General features: G+C 37.5%; 2 protein-coding genes across 2 annotated transcripts in view; one reads left to right on the plus strand and one right to left on the minus strand.

Annotated features, from left to right (window-relative positions):
• LOC149415985 (uncharacterized) overlaps positions 1 to 27,614 on the plus strand; it is a 498,120-nt gene that overhangs the window by 255,412 nt on the left and 215,094 nt on the right. The gene's annotated exons all lie outside the window — the stretch shown is intronic.
• On the minus strand, positions 1,050 to 8,346 carry LOC149415993 (uncharacterized; the record flags this gene model as incomplete). The annotated part of the gene is made up of 3 exons (XM_089641638.1): positions 7,756 to 8,346; positions 1,570 to 1,678; positions 1,050 to 1,384 (listed from the first exon to the last, which is right to left on the minus strand). Coding segments are annotated over exons 1-3 (840 nt in total), but the record flags the coding sequence as incomplete, so codon positions are not given.

Below are 27,614 nucleotides of genomic sequence, written 5' to 3' on the forward strand. Positions count from 1 at the left end.
ATGTAAAAGTCGTTTTCAATGACATTGCTTGCTATAGGAAATGAAAGCCTATTTTCAATACCTATTTGCTTCAGGCATCTTGTCGCCAGGAAAGATGACGGTCCTAATCCATAAGTCACTGTCCTTAGCTTGTAATGCTTCAAATCCTCATCCTGTGAAAAGCGCCAAACAATTTTCTGTAGATTGCGGTCGCTTTCCTGCACGTTTATCTGACGGTACATTTTCTCTATGTCCGCAGTTATGACTACAGGATGTTTTCTGAAATGTAAAATATGCATATTTAAATCCTTTTGTATGTTAGGTCCGACCATCAGAGCATCATAAAGGGAAATACCAGAAGATGTTTTTGCCGATCCATCGAACACCACGCGAACTTTAGTAGTGGTGCTTGACTCCTTCATCACCGCATGATGTGGTAAAAAATATGATCTCGCATCGCATTCGGATTTTCGGCACTCTTCCATATGACCCAATTGTAAATATTCTCTCATAAACATGCTATATTGACATTTCAATTCTTTATTGGTGGAAAATTTTCTTTCCAATTTATGAAACCTTTTTTCAGCCATTGACAAAGAACTCCCTAGTTGGTCTATACAAGGGCGGGTTGGTAAGGCTACCGTAAATCTGCCCTCCGTGTCTCTACTATGACACTCTGTAAAGTTGACTTCGCAAGCCTTTTCTTCAAAATTCTGAGGTTTCATGGCATCCACCTCCTCTAGTTTCCAGAATCTTTCCATCTGGTTACCTATTTTATTAATGGCTAGATTACAATTAATTGATACTGGCCTTGTTTTAGTGATGATGTCGATCGCTCCGGAAACAATCCAACCGAGTTCAGTCCTTTGAATAGTTGGCCCGCCCTCCGTTAAGCGTATTCGATCATTATTCATTATTTCCCAAAAAACTTCCGCACCCAACAGGATGTCAATTGGAGACGTGACATTGAAATCCTTATCCGCTAGTTGCAAGCCAGATGGGATCTTCAACTCTTGTTTCCTGAAGGTCATTTGGGGTAGGTCGGTTGTTATAGCCTGCAATACTAAACAAGAAATTTTCTTATTATAATCACTATTCACTGCTAACATGTCAATTGTAACTCTTCGATTGATATGTGTGATGCGATTTTGTATTCCAGACACCGGCGTATTTATTTTTTCTGTTTTTAATTTTAATTTTTTTGCAAAACTCTCTCTTATGAAATTCGATTGGGCGCCTGAATCCAATAATACCCTCGCTTTGTGTAAACGGTTGTCGCTACCTACGATATTCACGATCGCTGTAGATAATAAAATTATCTTTTCATTTTTATTTAACACCGTATGATTCGCCACTGATGTCGAGCTGTGTGCCTCTTCATTTGTGTTGTGTATAAAGCTTCGGGCTTTTAGACACAGATGGCAGTGCTCTTAGTTTTAGCCTCCGACGACAGAGGGCGTCTCAGCTTCAGGTTAGGTTTCATTTGGAATCCCTCTGGCAGACCGAATCTAGCTAGTTCCGATAAAGGTTGACCAACGCGGTTGTATTGTACACGCGATATTCTGAATAAACCAGTTAATAACAAGTAACCTATCTTATTATATCTTCCATCCAAGGAGTGTTGGAAGTCTGTGGCAAGAAGTCCACGGCTGACTACCCTGAAGGGTAGAACATCACAGCTGGCGCAGTCGAAGGATAACTGGAGAATTTTTTTTTGTTGTCACACGGCAGCAAAATTTTGTCAACCGGGAGCGTGAGGGCTAAGTCACGGGGTGACTTCCAATTGTGTTTTCCTTCGTGGAGAAGGGAGACAAGATCGACGATTTCTGTTCTAGGAATTAAGAGGCAATTTACCAGAGGACCATTTTAAGAAAGGAAAATAATCCATTGCCAAGGCGAGCGGTGGAGCTAATTTGGAACAATAAAACATTGCCAGGACGTGCGGTGTTTGCAGCATCTATCTATTGCCAAGGCGAGCGGTGGATAATAACAACTTTTGAAGGAATTTCTGGAAGATTGGCGGCGGAGAGAAGAGTTCCTGAGTTAAGTAGTTGTTTTTTTTGTTGGAGGTTATTGTTCCGGGTTTTGTTTTTTTTTCTTGTGTGTTTTTATTGTGGTCTGTGCTTCGTGTAGATATGGAATCGGGAAGAATTCCGAGTTTTAATCATCTCGAGGGAGATTGGTTCGTGTTTAAGCTTCGTCTAGAACAGTTTTTCGTTATAAATGATGAGATTAACGCGGATAAAAAAAGGGCGTTTCTGTTAAATCTTTTGGAGCCGGATACACTCTCTTTATTGATAAATTTGTGTTTTCCACTTAGTGTTACGGACGTATCGTTTGAAAAATTATGGGCACTTCTTGAAAAACATTGCAATAAAAAGCGTTCAGTATTCAAAGAACGCGAAGTATTTTTTTCAGCAAGACAAGAGGCGGGCGAATCCATTAAAGATTTTGGGGTTAGATTACGGTCTTTGTCAACTTATTGTGAGTTTGAAGCTAGGTTGGAGAAAAATTTAGTAGATATGTTTGCCATTGGATTATCACCGGGTCGCATTAAAGACAAGATTTACTTGGAAGGGCTGAAATTGTCACTTAGCGAACTAGAGGAAATAGCTAATAGTATGTCAGTTTTAGACGTTCCAAATAATTCAGTTAAATCAGAGGTTAACATCATCAGTAAGAATACTAGCAGTAGGCATTTTTCTAAGGGAAATAAACAAAGGTTTGCCGCGAGTTCATCTGTAAACAAACCGACGTATACAGTACCATCGGGTGCGAAAACCCAGTGCCGAATTTGCAAGAAAACGGGTCATTGTACTAATTCATGCAAATTTCGCAATGCGAGATGCTACAAATGCAATGAAGTAGGTCATCTGCAAAAATATTGTGTGAATAATAACTTTTCAAATAGTGTAAATCCAATTGTTGAGGATTTTTGTTGTAATAATCATGTGATAGCTTCAATAAAACCGTTCACAGCAGACATTATAATTAACGACAAGCATTTTAGAGCGATGGTCGATTCGGGATCTTCGTTAAGTGTAATGCAGGAAGAAATCTTTAAGCGTCATTTTGGTTCATTAAAATTATTGGCGGATAACCGAATCATTACTGGGTACGCAGGGAATCCTTTGAAAGTTATTGGCAAAGTTATTTTGGATGTGAAGTTCAAAAATAAAAACAATAATGTTACATTTATAATTGTTGCGGGAGGTTCAGATCTAATTGTAGGTAGAGATTTCATGGATATTTTTGGGTTAGAAATCGCTTCAGTTCAAAATACAATTAATTCGGTGGACCCTGAAGAGGAATATAAGGATAATTTTATTCGTGAATTTCCGGATCGATCGGAAGACGATCTAGGTTCCGATTTCATAGGCTATATAGAAAAGTGTGAACACTTAGATGTAAAGCGTATAATCGCAGCGACAGTCTCAGACCCAGAAATTCAAGGAATTTTAGGGCATCTTCGTAGAGGGTGGCCCAAGTGGGTAAATCGCGATAGTTTTTTATGGAAATTCTGGATTAAAAGGAATGAATTATCTATTGAAAATGATTGTTTGTTTTGGCAACATAGAATTATAATTCCAAGTTCGCTTCAGAATATAGTTTTAGATTTGTTACACAGATCGCATTTGGGCATTGTAAAAATGAAGGGATTAGCCAAAGGTTATTTTTGGTGGCCGTCAATGAACAAGGACTTAGAGAAAATCGTTCAAAGTTGCAAAGATTGTGCAGCAGTTAGGCCGTTACCACCTAAGAGTCATTTATCAGTCTGGCCTAATTCAGGATCAGCATGGAAGAGGCTGCATCTGGATTATTGTTTTTTTTTTTTTTTTTTTATATTTACTCCACACAGGAGGCCCTGAAGAAAATATTTCCCTCAGGGCCTATGTCATCTTTGGGGATGCTGTGTGGAGGGTCTTTTTGTGGAGAGGAAGGAGTGAACATGGGTCTTGAAGAGTCCCATGTTGTAGGAGGGAGGAAACACAGAGGCCGGCAGTTCGTTCCACAGCCGAGCTGTTGAACTTAAGAACGAATCGTAGAAGCGACCCGTTCTCATGTGACAAGTGTCAACTGTGTACAAATGTTGGGCGCGCGTTTGGCGTGTATCCCGACTACGCACCGGTGCCGAAGGGATCAATGACGCTAGTTCCTCAGAGCATCTTCCATTGTAATACCGATAGAACAAGGACAGCATACCTACCTGACGCCTGTGCTCTAAAGATTGCAGTCCGTTTGTTAAGATTGGGGAATCTATCAAACGGACCGCCCGTTTCTGCACAGAGTCAAGGGTTTTTTTCAGGTATTTAGGGGCTCCAGACCAGAGATGGCTGCCAAATTCGACCGTAGGGCGCACTTGCGATTTGTACAGGGTGAGCAGTTGTGTACTATTAAAGTATCTGCGGGCCCTGTACAGTACGCCCAGCTTCTGAGAGGCCAACTTTACTCTGGCTTCGATGGAGCCCCCGTACCTGAGCTGGTCACTTATAGTTACACCAAGCATATCAATGGAAGGCCTGTTCGGAAGATTGCTTCCGTTGAAGGAGACTAGATTATCATTTGGATCCCTTTTAGACGTAATCAGACAGGATTGGGTCTTTGAAACATTAAATTCGACGAGATTATTTTTACCCCAGGAGGAAATACTCTCGAGAAAACCGTCCATTCTCTGCTTCAAAGCCCTCCGAGCCGTTGGAGTTTGTGTGCCCTTTGGGGGCTTATCAAACAAAAAGCTATCATGAACTGTACTGTCATCCGCGTAACAATGAATCGGTGCACATGTCAAAAGGTCATTGATGTGCAACAAAAACAAAGTCGGAGACAGAACCGATCCCTGTGGGACGCCAGCATTTATGGAGTGCGAGGAAGAGGTGAAACCGTCAGCAACCGCCTGAATCGACCTATCCCTTAAAAAGTTAGCAATCCACGTACACAGGGATGCGGGAAGTCCGTAAGAATGCAATTTGTTGACAAGTCCTCGGTGCCAGACCCGGTCAAAGGCCTTGGATATGTCTAGTGCGACCGTTTGGGTCTCACCGTGACGTTCCAGGCACCGCCCCCAAACATGCGTCACATACGCGAGAAGATCACCGCACGAGCGGTTCCGCCGGAATCCGTATTGACGGTCGTTGATAATTTTGTTCTTCTCGAGGTATGTGAGCAGTTTGTCGTTGATCACACGTTCCATCACTTTGGACAGAACTGATGTGATCGCTATGGGGCGGTAGTTGGCCGGGTTGGAGCGGTCACCTTTCTTGGGAATAGGGTGAATTACCGCTTTTTTCCAACCAGAGGGCACAGTGCCACACTTCAGGGACATTTTGAAGAGCTTTGTCAAAACCGGAACTATTTCCGCAGCACACCTCTGCAATACCAGGGCAGGTATTCCATCAGGTCCACTAGCTTTGTTAACATCGAGCCCCCGTATGACGTGGAGTACATCCCGATGCCGGATCCTCAGCTTTTTCATATAGAAGCCGCAGTGAGGAACCGACGGCGGAACAGCACCCCCGTCGTCGAGGGTCGAGTTTTCCGCAAACATTTTCCCTAATAAGTTAGCCTTTTCGGTGGCGGTGTTTGCTAGTGAGCCGTCAGGTCTGGTAAGAGGTGGCAAACTGGGTTTGCAAAAATTTCGACCTATTGAGCCCGCAAGCGACCAGAATGCTCTGCTGCCATGCGGGCAGGCAGCCAGCTTTTTGCTGGTCTGCAGGTCGTGTTCGAATTTTGACCTATTAATGATTCTCTTGCATTCCTTTGCCGATTTGTTGTATGCTAATCTGCTTTCGGGCGTTCGAGATGTGTTGTAGGCTCGGTAAGCCGCGTTTTTTCGTCGAACTGCTTCGGAGCATTGTCGACTGAACCACGGCTTTGAGCCCACACCAGTTTCTTTAGTAGTCGATTGAATGAAGCCATCCATCGCCGATTTGATGACTTCACCAATCTCCTGGGCACATCTTGAAGGGTCCGAAGTCCGAAAACAAACAGCTGACCACGGAAAAGCGTTGAAATGGGCCCGCATACCGAACCAATCTGCTGACCTATAGTGCCACACTTTTCTCCTCAGTCTCTCATTGGTTGGTCTGAAGCTAACAGGGATTGATGTCGTCACTAGGCAGTGGTCAGATTATTGTGGGCCAATTTCGGGGAAAATGTTTTTAGTTATTTGCGACGCTTTCTCAAAATGGGTAGATTGCGTGGAAATACCGAAAGCAGACTCAAGTCATACGATTAATGAGTTGAAGAGAATTTTTTCAAATTTTGGGTACCCGGACTGTATTGTAACTGATAATGGAACCGTTTTTACTAGTCAGGAGTTCAAAGATTTCTTAGAGTATAATAATATTGAGTTTTTAACAACGCCAGTGCGTCATCCCCAAAGCAATGGGCAGGCAGAAAACTCGGTAAAAACAGTGAAGAATTTTTTAAAGAAAATTCTTGTTAATAACGTATTTAAGTCAAATTATAAAGATAGATTATATGAATTTTTAAGTGATTATAGAAATATTCCACATTCCACAACTGGAATTGAACCCTCAGTGCTAATGTTTGGTAGGAGATTAAAATCAACCTTTAGTAGCCTTTTACCTAAAAGTTTTGAAGGAAACGTAGCAACCTCGACAGAGAATTTAGCGAATGCGAATATTAATAAAAGTCAAGAAAATCAGTTTAGGAATTTCGGTGGGGTTGTTTGTAGAAGTTTTCAGATAGGTCAGAAGTGTTTAGCGAGAGACTTCAGACAAGTGAATAAATGTTCTTGGGCAAAAGGAATTGTTGAAAAAAGACTGGGAAAAAAACTGTATATTATTAAAATTGTGGGGACACAGATGTCGTGGAAAAGGCATATTGATCAACTGAGAGGATGTCCGCAGCATAGAGAGGAAGAGGCAGAGAGTGAACCTTTCGCGTCTGATATGACGAAATGCTGGGCAGATGAGGTTGACACGTCACTCCTTTTGAGAGATTTTAACCGGAGTTCTCTTGATTTCAGGTCTCCAGCGAGAAACAGAAGCCCACCACAAAATGAACCAGCACCATGGGCGGGACGACTTCGTCCCAGACGTCTTTGAAATGACCTCCAGGGAAAGAATCAGCTACTTATAGAGTCAACATCTTTTTGGAGTAGAGTCAGTGCTTAATGAATTATTTAATTTTGTGTGTAATGATATATTTTCAAATATTTAGTTCTTGATTTTAATAATATTGATTTTAGTGACATCTGTTTGCGATTGTATAGATTCGTGATTTTAAAAATAATACTGTAACAATGAAATATAGTAGACAGGTTTCTAGTTAGCAGGGGGAAGATGTTGTGTATAAAGCTTCGGGCTTTTAGACACAGATGGCAGTGCTCTTAGTTTTAGCCTCCGACGACAGAGGGCGTCTCAGCTTCAGGTTAGGTTTCATTTGGAATCCCTCTGGCAGACCGAATCTAGCTAGTTCCGATTAAGGTTGACCAACGCGGTTGTATTGTACACGCGATATTCTGAATAAACCAGTTAATAACAAGTAACCTATCTTATTATATCTTCCATCCAAGGAGTGTTGGAAGTCTGTGGCAAGAAGTCCACGGCTGACTACCCTGAAGGGTAGAACATCACAATTTGTGTTTTCACTATTTAATTCATTAACATGTATCAAAGTATTATGTTGATCACTTGCACAGATTTTACATTTGAATTTATTTTTGCAATCTTGTGTAAAATGTCCTACCCTCAAACATTTGAAACAGGCTCGGGCCTTTCTTAAAAATTCTAATCTTCCTTGGATATTTAATTTGAGAAATTTTTTACAATAATACACTGGATGATTTTCTTTACATAGGATGCATCCGTGTTTGGTTGCTATCAATGAGACAGACAAATCTTTCTTGCGATCATCACGTGTTGTAACATTCTTGTAGGTAGGCCTTTTTTCTTGCAAATTTGTGAACTCCAGTACCTCAACACGTTTGGTTAGACATGTAATAAATTCTTTCAACGTTGGGAGTGCACCATCTATTGGCTGCTCTTCCCAAAATCTACGAGTTGATCCATCCAATTTATTAGATATTAAATATATCATAATCGCGTCCCAGGAATCAACATGTAATCCTAGATTTTTTAACGCTTCTAAATTTATATTAGCCTGATCAATAATATGCCTTAACGCGACTGGACATTCTTGTTTCATATCTTTTAACTGAAATAAAGATGCAACATGCCTATGAACTATTATTTTTTTATTCGCGTAACGTTCCTGCAGTATCTGCCACGCAGATTCGTAATTGTCGTGCGATATGGTCAAGGAGGCAATCAATTTAGCTGCGTCTTTTTTAAGGCACGATTGTAAATAAAAGAATTTTTGAGAATTGTTTAACGTATTATTTTCATGAATCAATGCTTTAAAGGTCTCAGCGAATTTAGCATAGTCAGTAATTTCACCATGAAATTCAATAAGTTTCAAAGTTGGTAATTTAATTTCACATTTTTCATGATTTACTGAATTCAATAAACCTTTTGCTAATGCAAGTACAGAGAAATATTGATTTTCAAAGGATTCACGTTGACTTACGTGTTCTGCCTCGTCATCCGAAAGTTCTTCGATTTGAGATTGAATTTTTTCAAAGTCATCTAACAATTTTTCGACCTTTTGATAACGTAATTCTAGTTCCGTTTTATCGAGTGTCTTTAAAATATCATTAAACCTTGTCAATTTCGCTTTCAAAACTCCACGCTTGTTGATTAACTGCTTTAACTTTTCCATCGTAAATGGTAAATAATAAACAATTTAACTTTTAACCTCAAACAACTGACAGTTTACGAATGAAAACACGGCGGTGTTAGTAAAAATGCTTGTCAGTGCCAGGGCTGACAACCTTTTAAATCGGAACAACCACTCACCACTGACAACTTTTTAAATCAGAAATTCGCTGAAATTATTTTGTAGCGAGATTTAATTTACCCGGTAAATTTGAACATTCGCGTGAATTATTTTTAATTAAATAAATCCAATGACAAAACTCTTACAATTGAAATGCTCATTTAACAATAATCGTATCAATTTGCAATGTAGGTAGCTATTAAAATTTTATGCAACTGAAAAATCAGAAACAAAAATAATTTTTTTTTTAATCTTTGTTGCATATTTAAATATTTCATTTGGGATAATTTGAAATAGGAAGGATTCGGGATTTGGTCACAGTTTTGATAGGATGGCGTTGGGATACTTATCTGATGATGATCTGCATCTTCTTGGTTTTTTGCTGGTTCATATTTCGGCTCTTTCTGGTGCACGATGCGGCTCGATTGGACCATATGTTACAGTAATGGCCTCGTTAAATTAATGATACCAAGAAAAATAATTGATAAGTTTTATTCTAGAACACACATCACTGGTAACAAAAAACAACGACCCTCGAATTCCTTAATTATTTCATGGTTGTTATTGATCCGTTATTTAGAGAGAGAAGAGGAAGAAAATGGGCTTGCAAGCCTATTTATAACCTTATTAATTTGAATGTATTGGTATATATAATCACAATTATTGCCCTTAGGGGAGACATCTGTCGGATATTTCAATTACTCAATACAGATACAGGTGGCATTTTCGTTTGGTTTGATTCTTGGCTAAAGTCTGAACAAAAGCAATATTCTAAATACGAAAATACAAAAATGATTCGACGATTAATAAAATTTATATACATACACAAAACACCAAATGGATTTATTATTACAAATTCTGGATCTAATGTTTCGAATTCCAAGTCGCCATCATCACTGATCTCACTGTTCGAACTGTTAAGTAGCTTTTCGATCTCATTATTAGATAAATAATTCATTGCCTTCGTACGCTACGAAAAAAAATATCAAAACAAAGTCACAAACAAAAATCACAATACTCGAAATGTGCCCGAATGGTTGACAACATCTGCGCGGGACTGTGAGAGACAAAGACGGAAGGACAGAGCAAGAGATATGCTGTTTCGTCAGCTGCTCGAATTCAACTGAGAAGAAATGGAGTTTTTGCGTGTTTTTATTCACAATTATTCTAATAACTTTTTTAAAACCTGTCCGATTTTAATCATTTTTGAGTCGAAATGTGGGTAAATATTTTATGAAAGAATAGACAAAAGGAAATTAGCCTAAACGAGATATTTGCGGCAAAATCTTTTATTTAAAAAACACTGGGTCAAACCAGACCCATCACCGGAGTCTAGGTGTTAAAAAAGGCTAAAATATATTAAGAATTTTGGTCATATGTCAACGGTAATAATTATTTAAAAATTGCTTATCTGAGTGTCGTATTTCGTCCGACTTTGGGGGCGTCTACTTAGTCACTGAAGCAAATATGTGTCTATCTATTGAATTCTAACGGTAAAGTCAAACTTTTTTCTATAAGTAACTGAAAGAATAATGGTGAATCCTTATCAAGTTCTTAAAATATGACCCAGCAACCAAACTGTTGCGTTTTTGCAACGTCAGCGAAATATGGGTTAAAGTGAATAAAATAAAATCTAAAGGAGAATACGCCTCATTTAAGATAGGCATTCCTATTTCCATTAAAAGTGAGGTGCTCAAACCAGAAAATTGGCCCAAATATTCCTATTTGAAAGAATGGGAAAATAATGTGAATACCCCGCGGCTTCCTGGTTTCAAACCCAGTTAACATACAAATAATTAACATTACTTTTACCGAAACGTTCGAGGAATGAAGAGTAAATGGGCTTTATTTTTTTCTCTTGTTTTGGCAAACAATTAAGACGTAATTGGACTCACTGAGACGTGGCTAAACTCAAGTGTGCTCAACCCAGAGCTCTTCGATGACAGTTTCATAGTATTTAGAAAAGATAGAGACTCTGGTAGTGGCCGTAGGCAGGGAGGAGGCTGTCTATTAGCCGTGAATGGCCTTATTAAGGCAGAGCACTTACCTGCTCTAGAAACTGTCAACGAGGAATTATGGGTTAATATTACATTTAATTCGTGTGTAACTTTTGTATGTATTGTGTACTTTCCACCTGCGTCAAACTTTGACACATATCAGTTGTTTTTCAACAAAATACATCAAAATGTAGATGTTATTGGTGGAAAAAATGTAATTGTGCTCGGAGATTTCAACCTACACTCATCAAGAGGTAGCGGGGATATTGAAAACGACCTGATTTTTTTATGCGCCGTTTTCGGTCTCTCCCAATTCAATAACATTCTAAATATAAATTCAAGAGTGTAAGATGAAATTTATTGCAATACAGCCATGCATGTTATTCATAGCACTTCTCTTTTAACCGAAGATCAACATCATCCCGATTAGAATTTATTTTTTCATGCAAAAACAACATCAAGGCTACAAGAATTCTGAATTTTGAGCAGGGTGATGTTGATAAGTTATATAATATGATTAGCTAATTAGATTGGCAAGAACTTTTAAATTATTGCACTATAAATGAGGCGGTGCACCATTTTATGCTAGTATTTGTAGTATTTTTGATGCCTGTTTTCCCAGAAAAGCTCCCAGTAGAAGTGGTCTGAAATGGTTCTGTCGAGAAACCATCGCGAGCATTAGGGTGAAACATGCTCTCCATAAGAAATGGAAGGCTTCTGGCTGTCGATGTGACTATGATCTGTTCAGTGCGCATAGAGCCGTGGTCAGACGCAACATTCGCACTGCTTTCTAATCATATATAAATTCCATTGAACACGATATCAAACATGATCTTAAGATGTTCTGGGACTACGTCAAATCGCCAAGTAAAGATGGTGGTATCCAAGACACCATGATGCATCGTGATCGGGAAGTTCGAGAGGTGGATGTAGCTAACGCATTTGCAACACACTTCCAATCCGTGTATAGTAATGAGCCTCCAATTCTAAATATTAATACTGCTGCAAAGTCGAATGTAAAGGGAGCCCAAAATATCGATATTGGTCAAATTGATGAATCGGATATAAAATCTTCCGTAATTGAAACCGGTAGAGTGAAAATAAAACTATCGTGGTCAAAAACAAATTTATGTGTTTTTATTATAAATATAAAATCTTCCATTTGGAAACTGAAAAATACACATTCACTTGGTCCAGATTTTCTTACGGTATTCTTCTTAAAAGGTTGTGCCGAGTTTTTAAAACTGCCACTAAGCTTCTTATTTATCCTTTCCCTGAAAACTGGTGTATTTCCTGCTTTGTGGAAAATATCAAAAATTTGTCCGATTTATAAAAGCGGCATAAAGATTTCTGGGGAAAATTTCAGACCGGTGGCAATACTATCTGCACCCTCTAAATTTTTAGAATCGATTCTTCATAAATTTACACTACCACAAGTTGAACCGTTTCTAATTTCTGAACAGCATTGATTTAGAAAAGGTCGATCGACAGAAACCAACCTATTGGTGTTTACGGATTTCGTATCTAAATCATTAGACAAAGGCCATCAAGTAGATTGTTCATACAATGATTTTTCAAAGGCCTTCGATACTGTAAATCACGACGTTTTACTCAATAAACTGTCTACAATAGGATTCTCCATAAGACTACTTACATTTTGACAGGAAACAGTTTGTGTCTCACGGACTAATCCAATCTAAACATTTCTTTGTACGATCGGGGTTACCCCAAGGCAGTAATTTAGGCCCACTCCTCTTTTCCATATTTATAAACGATATTTCAGAAGTAATTCTGCATTCTAGATTTCTTCTCTTTGCTGATGAATTAAAACTTTTCTTAGAAATACTAACTTTAGAAGACTGCAATCAACTCCAGTCAGACATTGTTAGAATTGTTGAATGGAGTAAAATAAATCGGATTGAGTTTAATGTTTCTAAATGTTTAATTTTGTTATTCAATAGGGCGAGTAATACCTAGTATTACCGGTATACAATGGACGCCCGAAGTTTAAAACGTGTCTCGACAATGAAGGATCTTGGAATCATGTTTGATAGTAGGCTGACATTATAAGGGGATTTAATCCCTCAATAGGAACCATGATGATGTAAATGAAGTAATAAAAAGAGATATGAATTACAACATTTTCATTTATTTCCACAGCGTACAAAAACCAGAGCAAAACTAGAGAACTCTAAATTTACATAATTGAATTTTTAATCTCAGGGCGTGTGCGTGAGATCGAAGATCTTGCGCAACGGATTTTTTTAAAACATAGGTAGCAATGATAAATGGTGTAACTAAAAATGATCAAAATTAGTAACATAAACGTGTGTGACAAAGTATTCTAACCTGTTATAAAGAGATGAGGGCGCCAAACATCATTTTACATGATGTTAAATTTAGTTGAGAAAAGCAACGACCAGCAAAACGATTATAATATGCCGCGTCATTCTTCACCAGAAGATCGATGTCACGAAATGTTCGTCCAATGTCGTTTGTAGCGTTCGCTGTGTCTTCCTGAGATGCGCCGGTCCCCGGCGGTGGCTGATTTGGTACTGCCAGACCGGGCCCGCTCGAGTTGCCGTCTCCTATCTTCTTGCCAGAGTTCAGTGTTTACATACTCCGAATAATCTTGAAATGTAGCGGTTAGTAAGGAACTGCTACAATGCCCCCTCAGCCAAAAGACTTATGCCCATAAGTCTGAGGTTCGCCTGACACCTCGTGGCCAACTGGCCTTGGAACCACTCCTGCAGTAGAAATCAGCAGTTTTTTTTTTATTTTTTTTATTAAATATCAAAATAATATACAAAAATCAAAAAGTCCCAATAAACTACTTTAAAGTAGTTTGTCATTGGGTGCTTTTAACTTAAACAGATTATATCAAATGTATACATTCATATCATGAGAGGTGTAATACAATAAAAATAAAAACAAAAAAAAATTAAAGCGTATGCAGTTAGAAATAGTTTGTATTAGAGTCTAGTACAAACTATTTCTTTCAGCTAGCCAATTTTTCAACAAAAAATTTCTTTTTATATTTGTACATTTTTTGATTTCTGCAGGTAACATATTTAAACTATTTGGTATCATGTAGTCTAGCGTTCTTTGTCCATATTTGTTTACATGCTTTGGTACGATTAGTCCTTCATTTAATGTAAAACGAGTATTGTAAGTGTGTTTCAGTCTATTTATGTACATAGGGCTATTTATGTGCTGAAAAATTATTTTATACCACATAATTGCTCTTACCGAGAGGATTTTCAGGATTTCAGGATTTTCAGTTGCGTAAAGGAGGGCAGCAAGGGGCTTCAAAAATGACGATATGACTTTCCGACGTCCATGTGGTAGAGCACCTCAGGCTCCAAGTTGTCCAAACAAGCCCGTCCATTTCAGTATCAGAAGGTTGCCAGAGAAGGACAGCAAAGACGGACAGCATACGAAGATGATTAGTGATACTTCAGTCGCACCAGCACGGAGATGAAGAAGAAGCAGAGCAATCCAGATGATCCTGATGAGCGCATCATGTAGTAAGTTCAGGGAAGATGATGATTGACTTGTTCAGTAGCACAGCACGGAGATGAAGAAGAAGCAGAGCAATCCAGATGATCCCGATGAGCGCATCATGTAGTAGTATGAGCGGAAGCAGAAGAAATCTTCGTGAAAATGTTCGATGTCTAGCCTACCCAAACTGGTCATTGATGAAAGAAGCTAAAATTCATTAAAATAGCAAGCCCTTTACAAGGAAATAAGGTGCACACCTTACAAGCAAGAATTATAACATATTTACTAAATGAAAAGGGTGATGCTCAAGTTGAAAACCTGATTAAAAACTCTAACAAACTGTTTTGTACTAAAAAATGACAGTTGTCAATAGGCGAGGTAACCAACAATGAAAAATAAATTCCAAGGCCCAAAAAAAACATAATAGTAAAACGTCATGATGACAAATGCAATTAATATTCAAAAGGAAAATTTACTTAAATAAGAAGAATTTATAGTAATTTCGAAGATACCAGCTAAATAATGTATAACCATACAAGTGAAAGAAGCTAATAATCAAACCAAAAGCAATGGTAATAAAAGTTTTGTACTACTTGACAATAGATGGCAGTAGTGTAGAAATGAATATTAGATAGAAAATCAATAATAAATCTTCTTGTTAAAAAAATATTGAATAAGAATACAGAATTTATAGAGAAATTATAAAGAAATTAATCTAATCATTATATTATTTTCACGCACATATTCTTCCGTCACAGAGCGAACCAGTGAGTGACTGAAGAATACCGTAGAAAATTGACGAAACACCTGATTCGTTCCTTACTTTTCTGAGCTCTAGAAAAGCAGGGAAGGAATCAAATTACGAAGAAAAATGTTAGAACATGCACTACAATTAAATATGTAAAACATAAAACCCATTACAGAACCAACCACCATAGATCTGTGAATATGATAATGGCTTACCGACTATTGATATTGAAATTTTCATAAAAAATCAACAAAAATATCTTAATTGTAAGCCTGATGAGGGCTATCATGTGCTAAGGAGCCTAAGCCATCATAACACCACAACAACTCTCAAAAGAAGTGCTGAAAAGACAACATCTTTATAGAAGGTATATTTCCTTCAACATACTAAATCACAACAGTAGAGCTGGTAAGCTAATGTGTGAAAACCAAAAGCTCGAAGCTCATAAGCTTATGATAAGGTCATTCAACAAGACATGACAGTTTAATAAGTAAAGTAGAGCGCAAAATATGCACAAGATAAACATTGAGACTGAGAATAACAGTGGTAACCATTGATCATAAAAGTGAGAGCAAATCCTATTAAGACAAATAGATGTATATGATAATTTCAGACAAAACACAAATTGCAGTAGATAAAAATCATTAGAAATAACGACATAGTAGCATAATAAACAGATTGAAAGAGGAATAGAATTCTCCAGGGAAAAGAAAACCATTTCTCCCAATCAACAAAGTATCAAAAAGAAAATAAGCTTCCTTTACCCACGTGATCAGTGTAGGTACCAGAAACCCGTTCACTTTTTCCCTTGTAAATAATAATAAAAACAATTAATTTTCTGTCCTAATTAAATCTTTAATATGGAATGTTCCAATAGGCTTTCCCTTCATATCTGCCAGTTTATAAACGACGGCCGAGACCTTATCAATAATTTTGCTCCTTAAAAATTTGAGAGCAAGTTTAGCGGAGAAATGCTTAGAAGCATCCGATAACACGAAGGAACGTCTCCAAACAATATCACCAACTTTGAATTCAACATTCCTTCTACGAAGGTCATAATGAACCTTATTCCGTTCGTAAGATTGACGTAAACACGTCCTAACTTGGCAAAAAATGTCATTTAGCTCAGAAACATCTTGAGCCCACGTGTCACGTTTCGAGAATGTTAAATCTTCCGAAGAAAAATCAGGTGATTTGTAATCTTTGCCTGAAATAATGGCTTCCCTGCCGAAATTTAAAAAGAAAGGAGTGTAACCCGTTACCTCATGTACAGCAGTGTTAATAGCAAGCTATATTTCAGGTAAATGGTTTGCCCAGGTTCGATGATCCGTTCCCACGTACGAACTTAAGGCTGTAACTAAAACTCTGTTAATTCTCTCTACAGGATTATTCTGTGGATGGTATCTACAGTTAAAAAACATGTGACGTACATGATATCTGTCAACTAAATGTTTCAATTCTTTCGAAATGTATTGGGGACCATTGTCTGCGATGATGCAATCAGGAACGCCAAATTTTAGGAAAATTTCATCCTCTATAATAGCAGAGACATTTTTCCCATTCGCACTTCTCAGCGGAAATTTTTTTGTAAATTTAGTGAAGAAATCAGCGACAACTAATAGATATTTATATCCTTTCTTGTAGGAGCTGGGAAGAGGTCCCAATAAATCCGTCGAGATAACCTGCCAAGGACGCTGGACCAACTTAGGATCTCCCATAAGACCGGGCACAGCCTGATTTGAACTTTTCTGCCCTAAACAAGTGTGACATCTAGATACAAATTTTCTTACGTCTGAGGACATTCTAGGCCAGTAAAATTTCAAACAAATCCTATTCAGAGTTTTCATAATCCCAAAATGGGCGGATGTTGGAGGTACGTGATGTAACGCAATCAACTCTTGTCTTTGATCCTTAGGAACAACTTCCTTCCAATCATTAGGCTTATGCAGGGCTTCCATACTCTGCACATGCTTATATAAAACTCCATCTACAAGTTTCCACTTGAAAAATAACTCAGGTTTAGCTAAAACGTCATGACACATTTTATTGTACCACCGATCAGTACTAATAATGGGTGATTGAACAATAGACGATATTACTAAAGGATCGCGAGATAAAGCATCCGGGACAACATTTTCCTTCCCTTTCCTGTGTTCAATAATAAAGTTAAATAGCTGCAGTCTGACAGCCCACCGAGCTAATCTTCCAGAAGGTGATTTTAAGTTTACTAGCCACTTCAGACTATAATGATCCGTAATTACCTTTACAGGAATGGGTGACCCTTCAATGTAACCCCTGAATTTCTCCAAAGCAAAAATTAGTGCATTAAGTTCTTTCTCAGTAGTAGAGTGGTTCCTTTCCTGAGCCGATAACGATCTACTAATGAAGGAAATAGGCTGTTCCCTGTTTTGTTCATCTAATTGAGAGAGTACTGCGCCTAAACCTTCGTTTGATGCATCACAAGAAATTGTAAAAGGTTTAGTAAAATCTGGGCAAGCTAAAACCGGAGCCGCAACTAGAGTTTCCTTTAATTTAGAGAATGCAGCCTGCGCTTGATTATTCCAAGAAAATTTTTTACCAATGAACTCTTTTTTGGTTAAGTTGTGTAACGGAGCAGCAATAATATAAAAGTTCAAAATAAAACGCTTGTACCATGATATAATACCAATGAAACGTCTCAAACTCTTTTGTGAGGTAGGTACAGGAAAATCAACCACAGCTTTTACTTTGTCTGGATCAGTTCTCAGACCATTACTATCTATGACATAACCGAGATATTTAAGCGATTCTCTACAGAATACTGACTTTTCAATGTTAATCGTGAGACCCGCCTCGAACAGTTTACGTTTTACCAGTTTAAGTAACGCTAAATGCTCTTCAAAAGTACTGGAAATTACAATAATATCATCCAAATAAAAGAAAACTTTACCATCAAATTCTGGGCCAAAGATTTTACTCATGAGACGCATCATTCGCGAACTGGCTCCATGAAGACCGAAAGGCATAGAAGTAAATTGAAAAAGACCCCTTTTGGGAATAGTGAAAGCCGTTTTTTCCCTTGAACTACGTTCTAGAGGAATTTGATAAAAAGCATCTTTTAGATCAATAGTGGATAGAAAACGAGCTCCCCCCAAGCTGTCTAAAATATTTGAAATATATGGTAAAGGAAATGCGTCTCTCTTAGAGATAGAGTTAATTCTTCTGGAATCTAAACAAAGGCGGTAAGTGCCATTTTTCTTTGGTACGAGTAAAATGGGACTGTTCCAAGCACTACTGCTCGGTTCAACGACACCGTCTCCAACATTCTATCAAGCTCCTTGTGCACAACCGGGAGCAGGTGAGGTGAAATCGGATAGTAACGCTGTTTTACAGGTGTACTATTACCAGTGTCTATGACGTGTTCCTCTAAATGCGTACGACCAAGTTTGTCACCAGAAATGGAAATATACTCTTTAACTACATTATCAAGTAAATTTTGTTGATATATGGATAAGTGTTGTTTGTCCACAATACCTCTGACTTCAGAAGTAACCCGAGGAGCAGATTTAACTACCTTCGTATTCATAAAATTAAGAATATCCGGACAAATGTTAAAAGATTTCCAAAAATCAATACCGAGAATTACATCCGTCTTTATATCTGGCATGACAACAAAAATAAACTCTTTTACAACATTATTACATGTTATAGGAAGTGAGATTTTCAAATTACAACAAACGGAATGACCCGTCGCAGAAGTTAGAGAGAATGCATTATTGAGCTTAGCCAACCTGGCACCAAGTTTTAAAAGTTTTAAATGAAAATTATTACCGAGAATGGAAACATGTGAGCCTGAGTCCAACAGGCCAGAAAAAACAGATCCCAGTGTAGAAAAGGATACGAAAGGACGGCCGTCCCTGTCAGCCTTCCCTTCGCAACCTGATGTTCCTAAATTTCTGTAGAAATTCCTGACTACCGAAAGCCATTCTTGCCACGCCGGATCGAGAGCAGTGATGCTGGAAGACGTCTCCGCCAGCGGCACAGCTAACGTCCGGCTCTCGCGTTTTTTGACCTAACGCAAGTGCAGTCAGGTGTCTTGACGCCTGGACATCCACAGCGGAAGCAATGAATCTCCTCCCTGGAATTTACGTTATAACGTTTGAAAGACATGTTTTTATGAGAAGAATTCGCATGCCTGAAAGAATTAGGTTTAGAAGGAGCATTTGTATTTGGTGGCGCCTTTTCGCTAGCAGTTGAAGGGGTTTGGGGGGACTTTGAACCTTTCCTCTGGTCAGAACGACTGTCTGCCAATTCAATTAATTTGCCCAATCTTTTTAGGGTAGTGATGTCCGGAATGGAGTTTAATGCAAGTTTCTGAATATATCTGGGAAGCATATTGCACTGGAGAATTTCCAAAATTTCTACATCAGGCAATTTCTTGTTTAATCTTTTATTTAAGATGAGAACATTAGTGATAAAGGTACCAAGTGAATCATTAGGTGCTTGCATAGTTGATCTCAACTGTGCAAGGAGTTTACGGTCATAATCAAGAATTTCATATTCCTCCTTGAGGCCTCCCACAAGGTCATCTCAGGATTCAAAAAGAGAGCGATTGACCCTCAGCCAATCAAGAGCAATACCATCAAAAAGTTCAAACGCGCCTAAAAAAAGATTGTGCTTACTTACAGAGCGAGACAGGGCGAGTTCTTCAACGCGTTCAAGAAACTTCCTAATGCAAGTAGTGCCATCGTACTTGATATTCCATAAATGCAGTGGAACCAACGGAGATGTGGGAACAATAATGTCTGAGTCCTTGACGGAAGACATGGCGGATTCTTTTACTAGACTCCTTGTATCAGGCATTGTGACTAGATGTACCTAAAGATTAATTGGAAAAAAAAAATAACAAGGCACCATTAATCACGTCCGAAGACGGCAATAATAAAAAGTAAAATTCCCAAAAGAGGAAAAATGGGTGTAAAATTATTTGTACCTACACATCTAATGGACAAAAGTTCAGAAATGGACATACACCAATACTATAATCTAGATGTGGGAATCTGGAACAACATTACAACAATAATAAAAATAAAATATACAGGACACCCACCAGTACCGCAGAGTATTCACGGCCAAAATTATTTTAAAATAATTATAGTATAATTATGGTTATATCAAAATATTAAGAAAGCAAATATTAAGATAAAAATGCGGCCGGAACGTCGCGAAACAGAGAAAGACCCCATGAGCCGACATAAGAATAACCTTCATCAAGCTAGTTAAAAAAAATGCCACCTGCAAAAATTATTGTCAACTCTCAATGCCAACGAGACCGAAATAAATAAATTAAATGCCAATCGGGTTTAACCACGTGGGTGCGCCATTGAAACGAGATTATAAAGGTGAAGGGCATGAATACCTCAGGATAAGTTGTAACAATAGTGCAGTAAATAAAAGAAGGAGAAAATGCATTCCTTAATACAACATTTATTTCTACATCTTATAATTAACATGAGAACTCTTTTAATTAATGACAAATAACTCAGGCGTGTGCATCAGCCGAAGGCTGAATGCACGATTGGAAATTTTAAAATTGCATTGAGAGCGACAAATGGATGGTAACATTTAATGTAAAAACTAACCTGATGATAAGTAATAATGGGCGCCAAGCGATGCGGTATGCAAAGCTATTATTTATATGCAGAACGAAGGATGACCAAAGGCAAATTATTAAACTGCGGCGTCATCACCGTTCGTAAATTTTGTCAGCTCATGGCGGGGTTCGTGTCCTCCCTGCTAAGCGATGTTCCAGAAGCGCAGCCACATAAATGAACCACTCACTAGATCAATATTTTCGGGTTTTTAGTACTGAGCCCATGGGTCCTAATGTTTGCCATAGATAAAAGTCTGTAACTGAAAAATATACGTCACTACTACACATACTCACCATCGACTAGGATAGAAACTATAAAAAAGGCGTAACCATAGACAATATAATTCTCATTCGAAGCCAATCCCATTCACTAGCCTAAAATTTTGTTCTGAGATGAACAATCAACCTGTCGTAAAAATAAACTAAAATGACTTAAAATCCTCGAATTTTGATATTTCTCTGCTTTTAACAGAAAAATGAAAAACACAGAAGATTTTTGTATTTCGTAATAAATTCTAATCTATCAATCCGTATTGACCATTTGCGAAAAAGACTAGGGTACTCCTTAAAACTCGGAAACCGATGTCGAATCGATGTATTGTCCGTACATCCTTTCACATCGCACTTAACATTTTTTGACATTTTCATGTTTTGACAGCGGCCTATAAACATGCATGAAGTTCGCACTGGTTTGTGGAAAATATACGTCACAGATACACAGCCATAGAGATTTACCGTGTCTTTTTTTCTGACCCACTTTTTTCTCGGAGTTATACCCCCCTGCGCAGCCAGTTGAATACTCAATTGTCGAGCTGCGCGTCTTGACCGCGAGCCCGTCCCTCCTTGTCGCGGAGTTGCCATAGTTGCAGAGTTGCCATAGCTAGCAGCTGTAAATTAGAGATGGGCACTGAATGTTGCTAAGACTCTGTAGCGGGCAGGAAATGACTGCTACAAAGAGAATTCATTAAACAACTCAGCACAGATTCGCTCAAGCCTTGGATTCAGACATGAAGCTCCGACTTAAAAATATAAGCAAAATTCTCGCAAAACCTATTGATTCAGGTAATAAACTTCAAGCAGGAGAACTAAAAAACGTAAAGACTGCGCTTTTTGCTGTTAAAAAAAAGACAATGTCGAAATTTGTGTGCTGTAAGTGCAAAAAGTCAGTATTTTCTGAGCACAAAGTTGATGTCTGTGTAGATTGCTCTAAGATTATAGCTAGTAATTATAAGATTGATTACTTTTAATTTTTGCTCTAAGAATAAGAAAATAATCTTAAAAAAATATATGATTATTTTAAAAAAACATATGTTCAAGTTGATTTTTAAGAAGATGATTTTTTTGTTTAAATATAAGCATAATGTTTTGATTTGTTGTAATAAACACCTGTGATAGTAGTTTTCATTGATAAAACTGTGTTTTATTATTACTTTACATACCAACCTTAACTTTCCATTGAAAAATAGGGCACAAGTAGGTATATTTTGGCCTACTGGCTGTTATTTACATGTGTACGTCTCTGAGACGTATGTTAAGACTTTATGTACCTATAAAATAGATTAGGCTTCTAGAGTTAAAGTAAACATTCAATAAAAAATATATAGTGTAATATAACTAAAGAGGATTTGTGAGTAAATGTCCCTCGTGCTTAGTTGTTATATTAAAGAAACGTTGACCCTCCTAAAACGCCAAAAACCCTATTAATAATTAATTGTATGTCGAATCCGGGAACGTTTCGCAATCAAATGTTTCGATTCTACCCATCACTAGAAACACAGCTCATATCTATCGTTTTCTATGGAATACAATAATACATCTGTCAGTTTTGACTCAATATACACGATATGTCAAGCAATAATCAATAATATTCTTCTATAACAAATTATTTAATAATAATAACGCCTGCATTGTTTCCATTAAATGCTTAAATTCTTAATGAGGAAGATTGTTTTTGTTTTTTTATTCGCCGAAGCGGTTAATGTTAAACGCTTTAAAAAGTATTGATTGATTCGTGTATGATTCTAACGACTTAAAGAATAGCGTTGTTTTCAAACTCCTGTGGTATAAATCTGTCTTGCTCTTCCTTCTTTATTTAAGGCAACGTTTCGGGAAGCCTTGAAGTGTACCATCATCGGGACAGATGTGTAGAAATGATAAAGACCGATCCGTGTTTTAGTTTTTGAACTACAAACCATAAAGATGGCAAACGATGTGGAAACATTAGATTTTCGACTTTGCCAATGTTGCTTGTCTACAGAAGTAGATGTTTTTTCATCGAAAAGCAATTATGGGATAATTTTTTAGATTCTCTCCGGACAAAAGGTATTATCAATGTATAATTTAATCTATTTAAACATTACTGTATTATAAAGATTTGACATTTTCAGAGCAGTATAATGGTGATTATGTTTTTGGTTCTTGAGCCTTGTTGCGCATCCTCCTTCTTTAGTCAACCTTTCGGACAGCATTACAGTGTCCATCATCAGATGTAAGCGATTTCACCTTATGTGCAAAGAAATAGAGATATTTGTGAAGAATAAGTACAAAATCGCTTGTGATAAATATTGCTTCAGAAAATACTTTTTATTTGATGTGTGCAGCTTCTCTAATGACTTTGGAATAAATTATACTTTATTTGTTTGCCTGTTGTTTTGTTGTCAAGATTACGGATGTCACCACAGTCAGTAGATTAACTTCACTTATTTGGGACGAAATGTTTGGGGCCAATGTGTCCCAATAAAGCGTAATGGACTGTTTTATGCTAAACATGATTCCTTTGTTGATGATTGACTTTGTATGTATGGGTGATTCCAGCTGGATAATGCAGAGTTCCACTTGTGCCGTCAATGTTGTCACGCTATGGGGAAGTTATCTCGGTTCCGCCACATGTCCTTCTGCGCCAGACAAATTCTCCGCCAGTTCTACATCAAACACTCGGACAAACAACAGGTAATCTTATTATTTATTTAATAATATCTCTTGTTGAAATGACTGCGTTAAGTGGTCATGATGTTTAACCGCAAGAGAAGACAGAGAGGACAGATAACTCTGTCTCGGTATACTCCTTGCTTACCTAACCTTACCCAACATTAACATTTAACCTCAAGTAACTCACAATGTTTCCCGCACGGATAGGCAACTCATTCACATTAATACATATTTCCTCTGAATCTGAACATGTCCTGACTTAAGTATTTAAATCACTCGTTAGTGCCATGTCTTCCATCTCCTTCCTTCGTTCATTTCCTCCAAATGTCCAAACCATCTAAGCAACCTTTTCTTACTCTTATTCGTTCCTTTTACACCAGCTGACCAATCTTTCCGTATCTCTGCATTTGCATAAATAGTTTGTGCCTGGCGCAAGTAAACATTTTGGCGTCCACTGTCAAAACCAGTCTAGCCTAGGTAGGTTAGCCACTGTTATCAATAATGTTCGGATAATTTGTATTTTTGTGTAGCGCCGTTTTTATGTAAAATAATCTCAATGGCGTTGCGTTAGGACTTGGCGATTTGGTGCCCGAAGCAAACTGCTCCAATTGCGCCCGCATTCGGCTGGCCCTGTAGATGGTTTTACCATACCTACGCCTCAGAGATCTGACTTCGGGAGGTGATTCTAAATAATGGTAGAAGTAAAAAAGAAAAATAACGTTTTTCGAAATTTTCATTTTCCCATAAAAAAATATTTTCCCATAGAAGAATATTTATTTTCCCATGCAAACAAAAAGGTTATTCATCTTTTTTACTTCTAAAATCATGTAGAATCATCCCCTGAAGTTAGCGCACTTTTCCCCCCAGACACCCTGTAAACAATAGGCTAGATTCCGAACTAAACACGTCTTGTTCACAAAAGGTATTCAATACAAGGATTAAAGAAAAACCTTATAACAAGTGATCTCTCGGCGGCTGATAATATCTTGCATCCCATTACGTCAATTTAATTTTATTTACCCCGGACAGATAATTTTTCAAATATTTTTATTAATCTTTTTTAATACTATGTTTTTTTCTTATTATATAGTTATCTATTTAATTAATTTATTTAAAATCTCTGGATATAACAATGTGTAAATAAAATTCTTACTTGCCTTTATTTTATTTACCTCTATTGTTTTGATTTATTCAACTCTATTCCTATATTGTTTTTATTATTACACTAAAAATGAAGTCGTAGACTTACAACAAGGCGCAAGCTAGTGTAGGAAGTAGAGAAATATATTAAATATCCCGTGATTTTTCACGCGTCTGTGCTAGCTATTCATATTTTTATACATTTTTATTGTCAACAGGTCAATTTGGAGATCCTTACACAAAAAAGAGCAGAATTGAATTTGGGAGTAAAACTTTCACGATCTAACACTCTATGTGTAAGCATATTAGCACAAGAAGTGGATTCCCCAAGTCTATTCTCTGTCCACGATAAGAACGACCTGTTGGAGTACCAAATTAGGTTCGTTCTGCGCATACCACCCCCCCGCTCCTTTCCTTCACCATCGCTCGGCTATCTCCGGCAATCTTCGCTGACAATTCGTTAGTCGTTAGTGCCTGCGCTTAGAGAAATTAACCCATTCAGACCCTGCTATAAAATGGATGTTCAGTCGATATGTCCGAATTCATTATCACCAATTACGAAAAACAAAAAAGGACAGGTAAACATTATTTATGTGTTATTTGTATGACTATTCGATTTACAACAATGCATTTTTATAATTCAAGGATATAGATAGGTAATATATGTATATAAATTTGTGAATGTTGGTGTTGATCGGTTTTTTTTTATGTTTATAGGTGGTGCACAAACCTCAACGGACAATGATTATAAATATGTAAAAAAGGAAGACGTATAAAAGTTGGCCACAAAAATAAATGAAACATTCGGCGAAAACATAAACGCTGAAGAAACAAAGAAGAGAAAACCAATAATGATCGTAAAAAGATTAAAATCGAATTTGTCAGAAGATGAAATTGTCTTAGGCATAACTCAGCAAAATGAGGGGCTACGAAATATCCAAAAAGATGATTTCAAACTCATAAAAGAAATCTCTAAAACTCAAAAAATTCGACCAACAAAAGACGTCCTAACAAGACATGTCAAACTACTTACTACAAACGTCAGGAGCCATCAGAAAAATACTTGTTAACATTGGAAAAATCAACATAAAATACCAAAGAGTCCCGATTGAAGATCTTAACCCCCTTTCGCAGTGTTATCATTGCCTGAAGTATGGAAACACAGCATTGATGCCTGAACAGAACGCAACCTCATACCTGCCCCCATTGTGCAAAAGACCACACCCTAGCAAAATGCACAGAAATAAACAATATACCAATCTGTTACAACTGTTTCAGGAATAATAGAAAATTCAAAGCATATATATCGGACGACCACCGTGCTGATAGCATCAATTGCACATAGATACAAAAAATGGTTTAAATCGCCTAACAGAAAAAAGAATATTAATAAAATTGCACACCTACTTATTAGCGATAAAAAAACACAAAGGCTCTCAACAAGACCGTTTTCCAACAGTGAAACAAACAAAGATGATTCACGGCTACTTATGAATTTCAATATAATTATTTCTTCGATATGGATAACTTTGTGGTAAATACTATAGATAAAACCTTATCAATGGACAAAAGAATATATACATCGGTGAACGAAACAAACAACATTTTAGCGATAAATTCAGAAGTTAGCCTAACCATATTTTATATGAATGTAAGGAGCATCGAACGGCATTTAGACGAACTCGTGGTAACAATAAAATCACTTAACAGACTAGATATATGTAACAGACTGCATAATATTAACAGACACGCATTCATCGAGCGATAAAACCGAGGAAAAAATCCAGATACAAGTAAGATGCTCCCCGTATACCTTAACGAGGCAATAATAAATACATGTTCAAACGTAAAATACTTGGAGCACATTATTAATCAAGACCTATCGGACGATGGCGATATCGAACGACAAAGGAGAAGCCTAAGCATACTGTCTAATATGATTGCCTGCAGGTTCTGCAAATGCAGCAATACCGTTAAAAAATACTGTTCAACGCATTCTGTACTGGCCTGTATACGTGTGAGACATGTCACTACCAAACTTGCTTGAACGAACGACTCCGAATTCAATATAATGACGCCTGTAGAATCATATTTGGATACCGAAGATACAGCAGCGCATCGACAATGTTCAGAAAATTATTACTAAATAGATTTGCCGTCCTGATGAGACACCGGGTAACTGGAGCCAGGATGCGGCTAGTGGCCTCCGCCAACACGTTGGTGACTGCAGCCTACCAGCACCAAACGCCACTATTGAATGAGCGCTGGGCCCAAGCTCACTCAAGACCACGCCCTGCATAGTTGTTAATTACTTTGTTTTTAATGAGTTTTTATTATTCACAATGTACATTTGTTACGTATAATTTTTTTATAAAATTAGCGACCGGTTTCGACACGTCCGTGTCATTAACTAGCTATTTTAAAACAAAATTTTTAAGTGCAGAAATATGGGGTTTTATTTAGTTTGGTTCTTTGGTGGGAGGGATTTGAGGGAGGGGGAGGGGGTTGAGAGGGAAACGGATGGAGGAGTCAACATAACGGGGAACATTGTCAATAGAGGTGATTTGCAAGGTGCTATTATTTTATTTACTATATTAATGCTTGAATTAATTTTATTGTTGATTTCTAATGTTTCTAATGCGCACAAATTAAAATATTTATTAATGTTAGAATGTTTAAACTTAGTTTTATCCCGGTTGAAGCTATGGCCTGTCTATATCAAATGATTAGCGAACTCGGAGAAATTATTATTTTTTAAACATAGTTCGTGTTCCCTAATTCTGGTTTTGAAATTTCTTGTAGTCATACCTACATACTGCGAGTTACA

Source organism: Hesperophylax consimilis, chromosome 17 (assembly GCF_061612785.1).
Source record: "Hesperophylax consimilis isolate HC1 chromosome 17, BYU_Hcon_1.0, whole genome shotgun sequence".
Classification (NCBI taxonomy): Eukaryota; Metazoa; Arthropoda; class Insecta; order Trichoptera; family Limnephilidae; genus Hesperophylax; species Hesperophylax consimilis.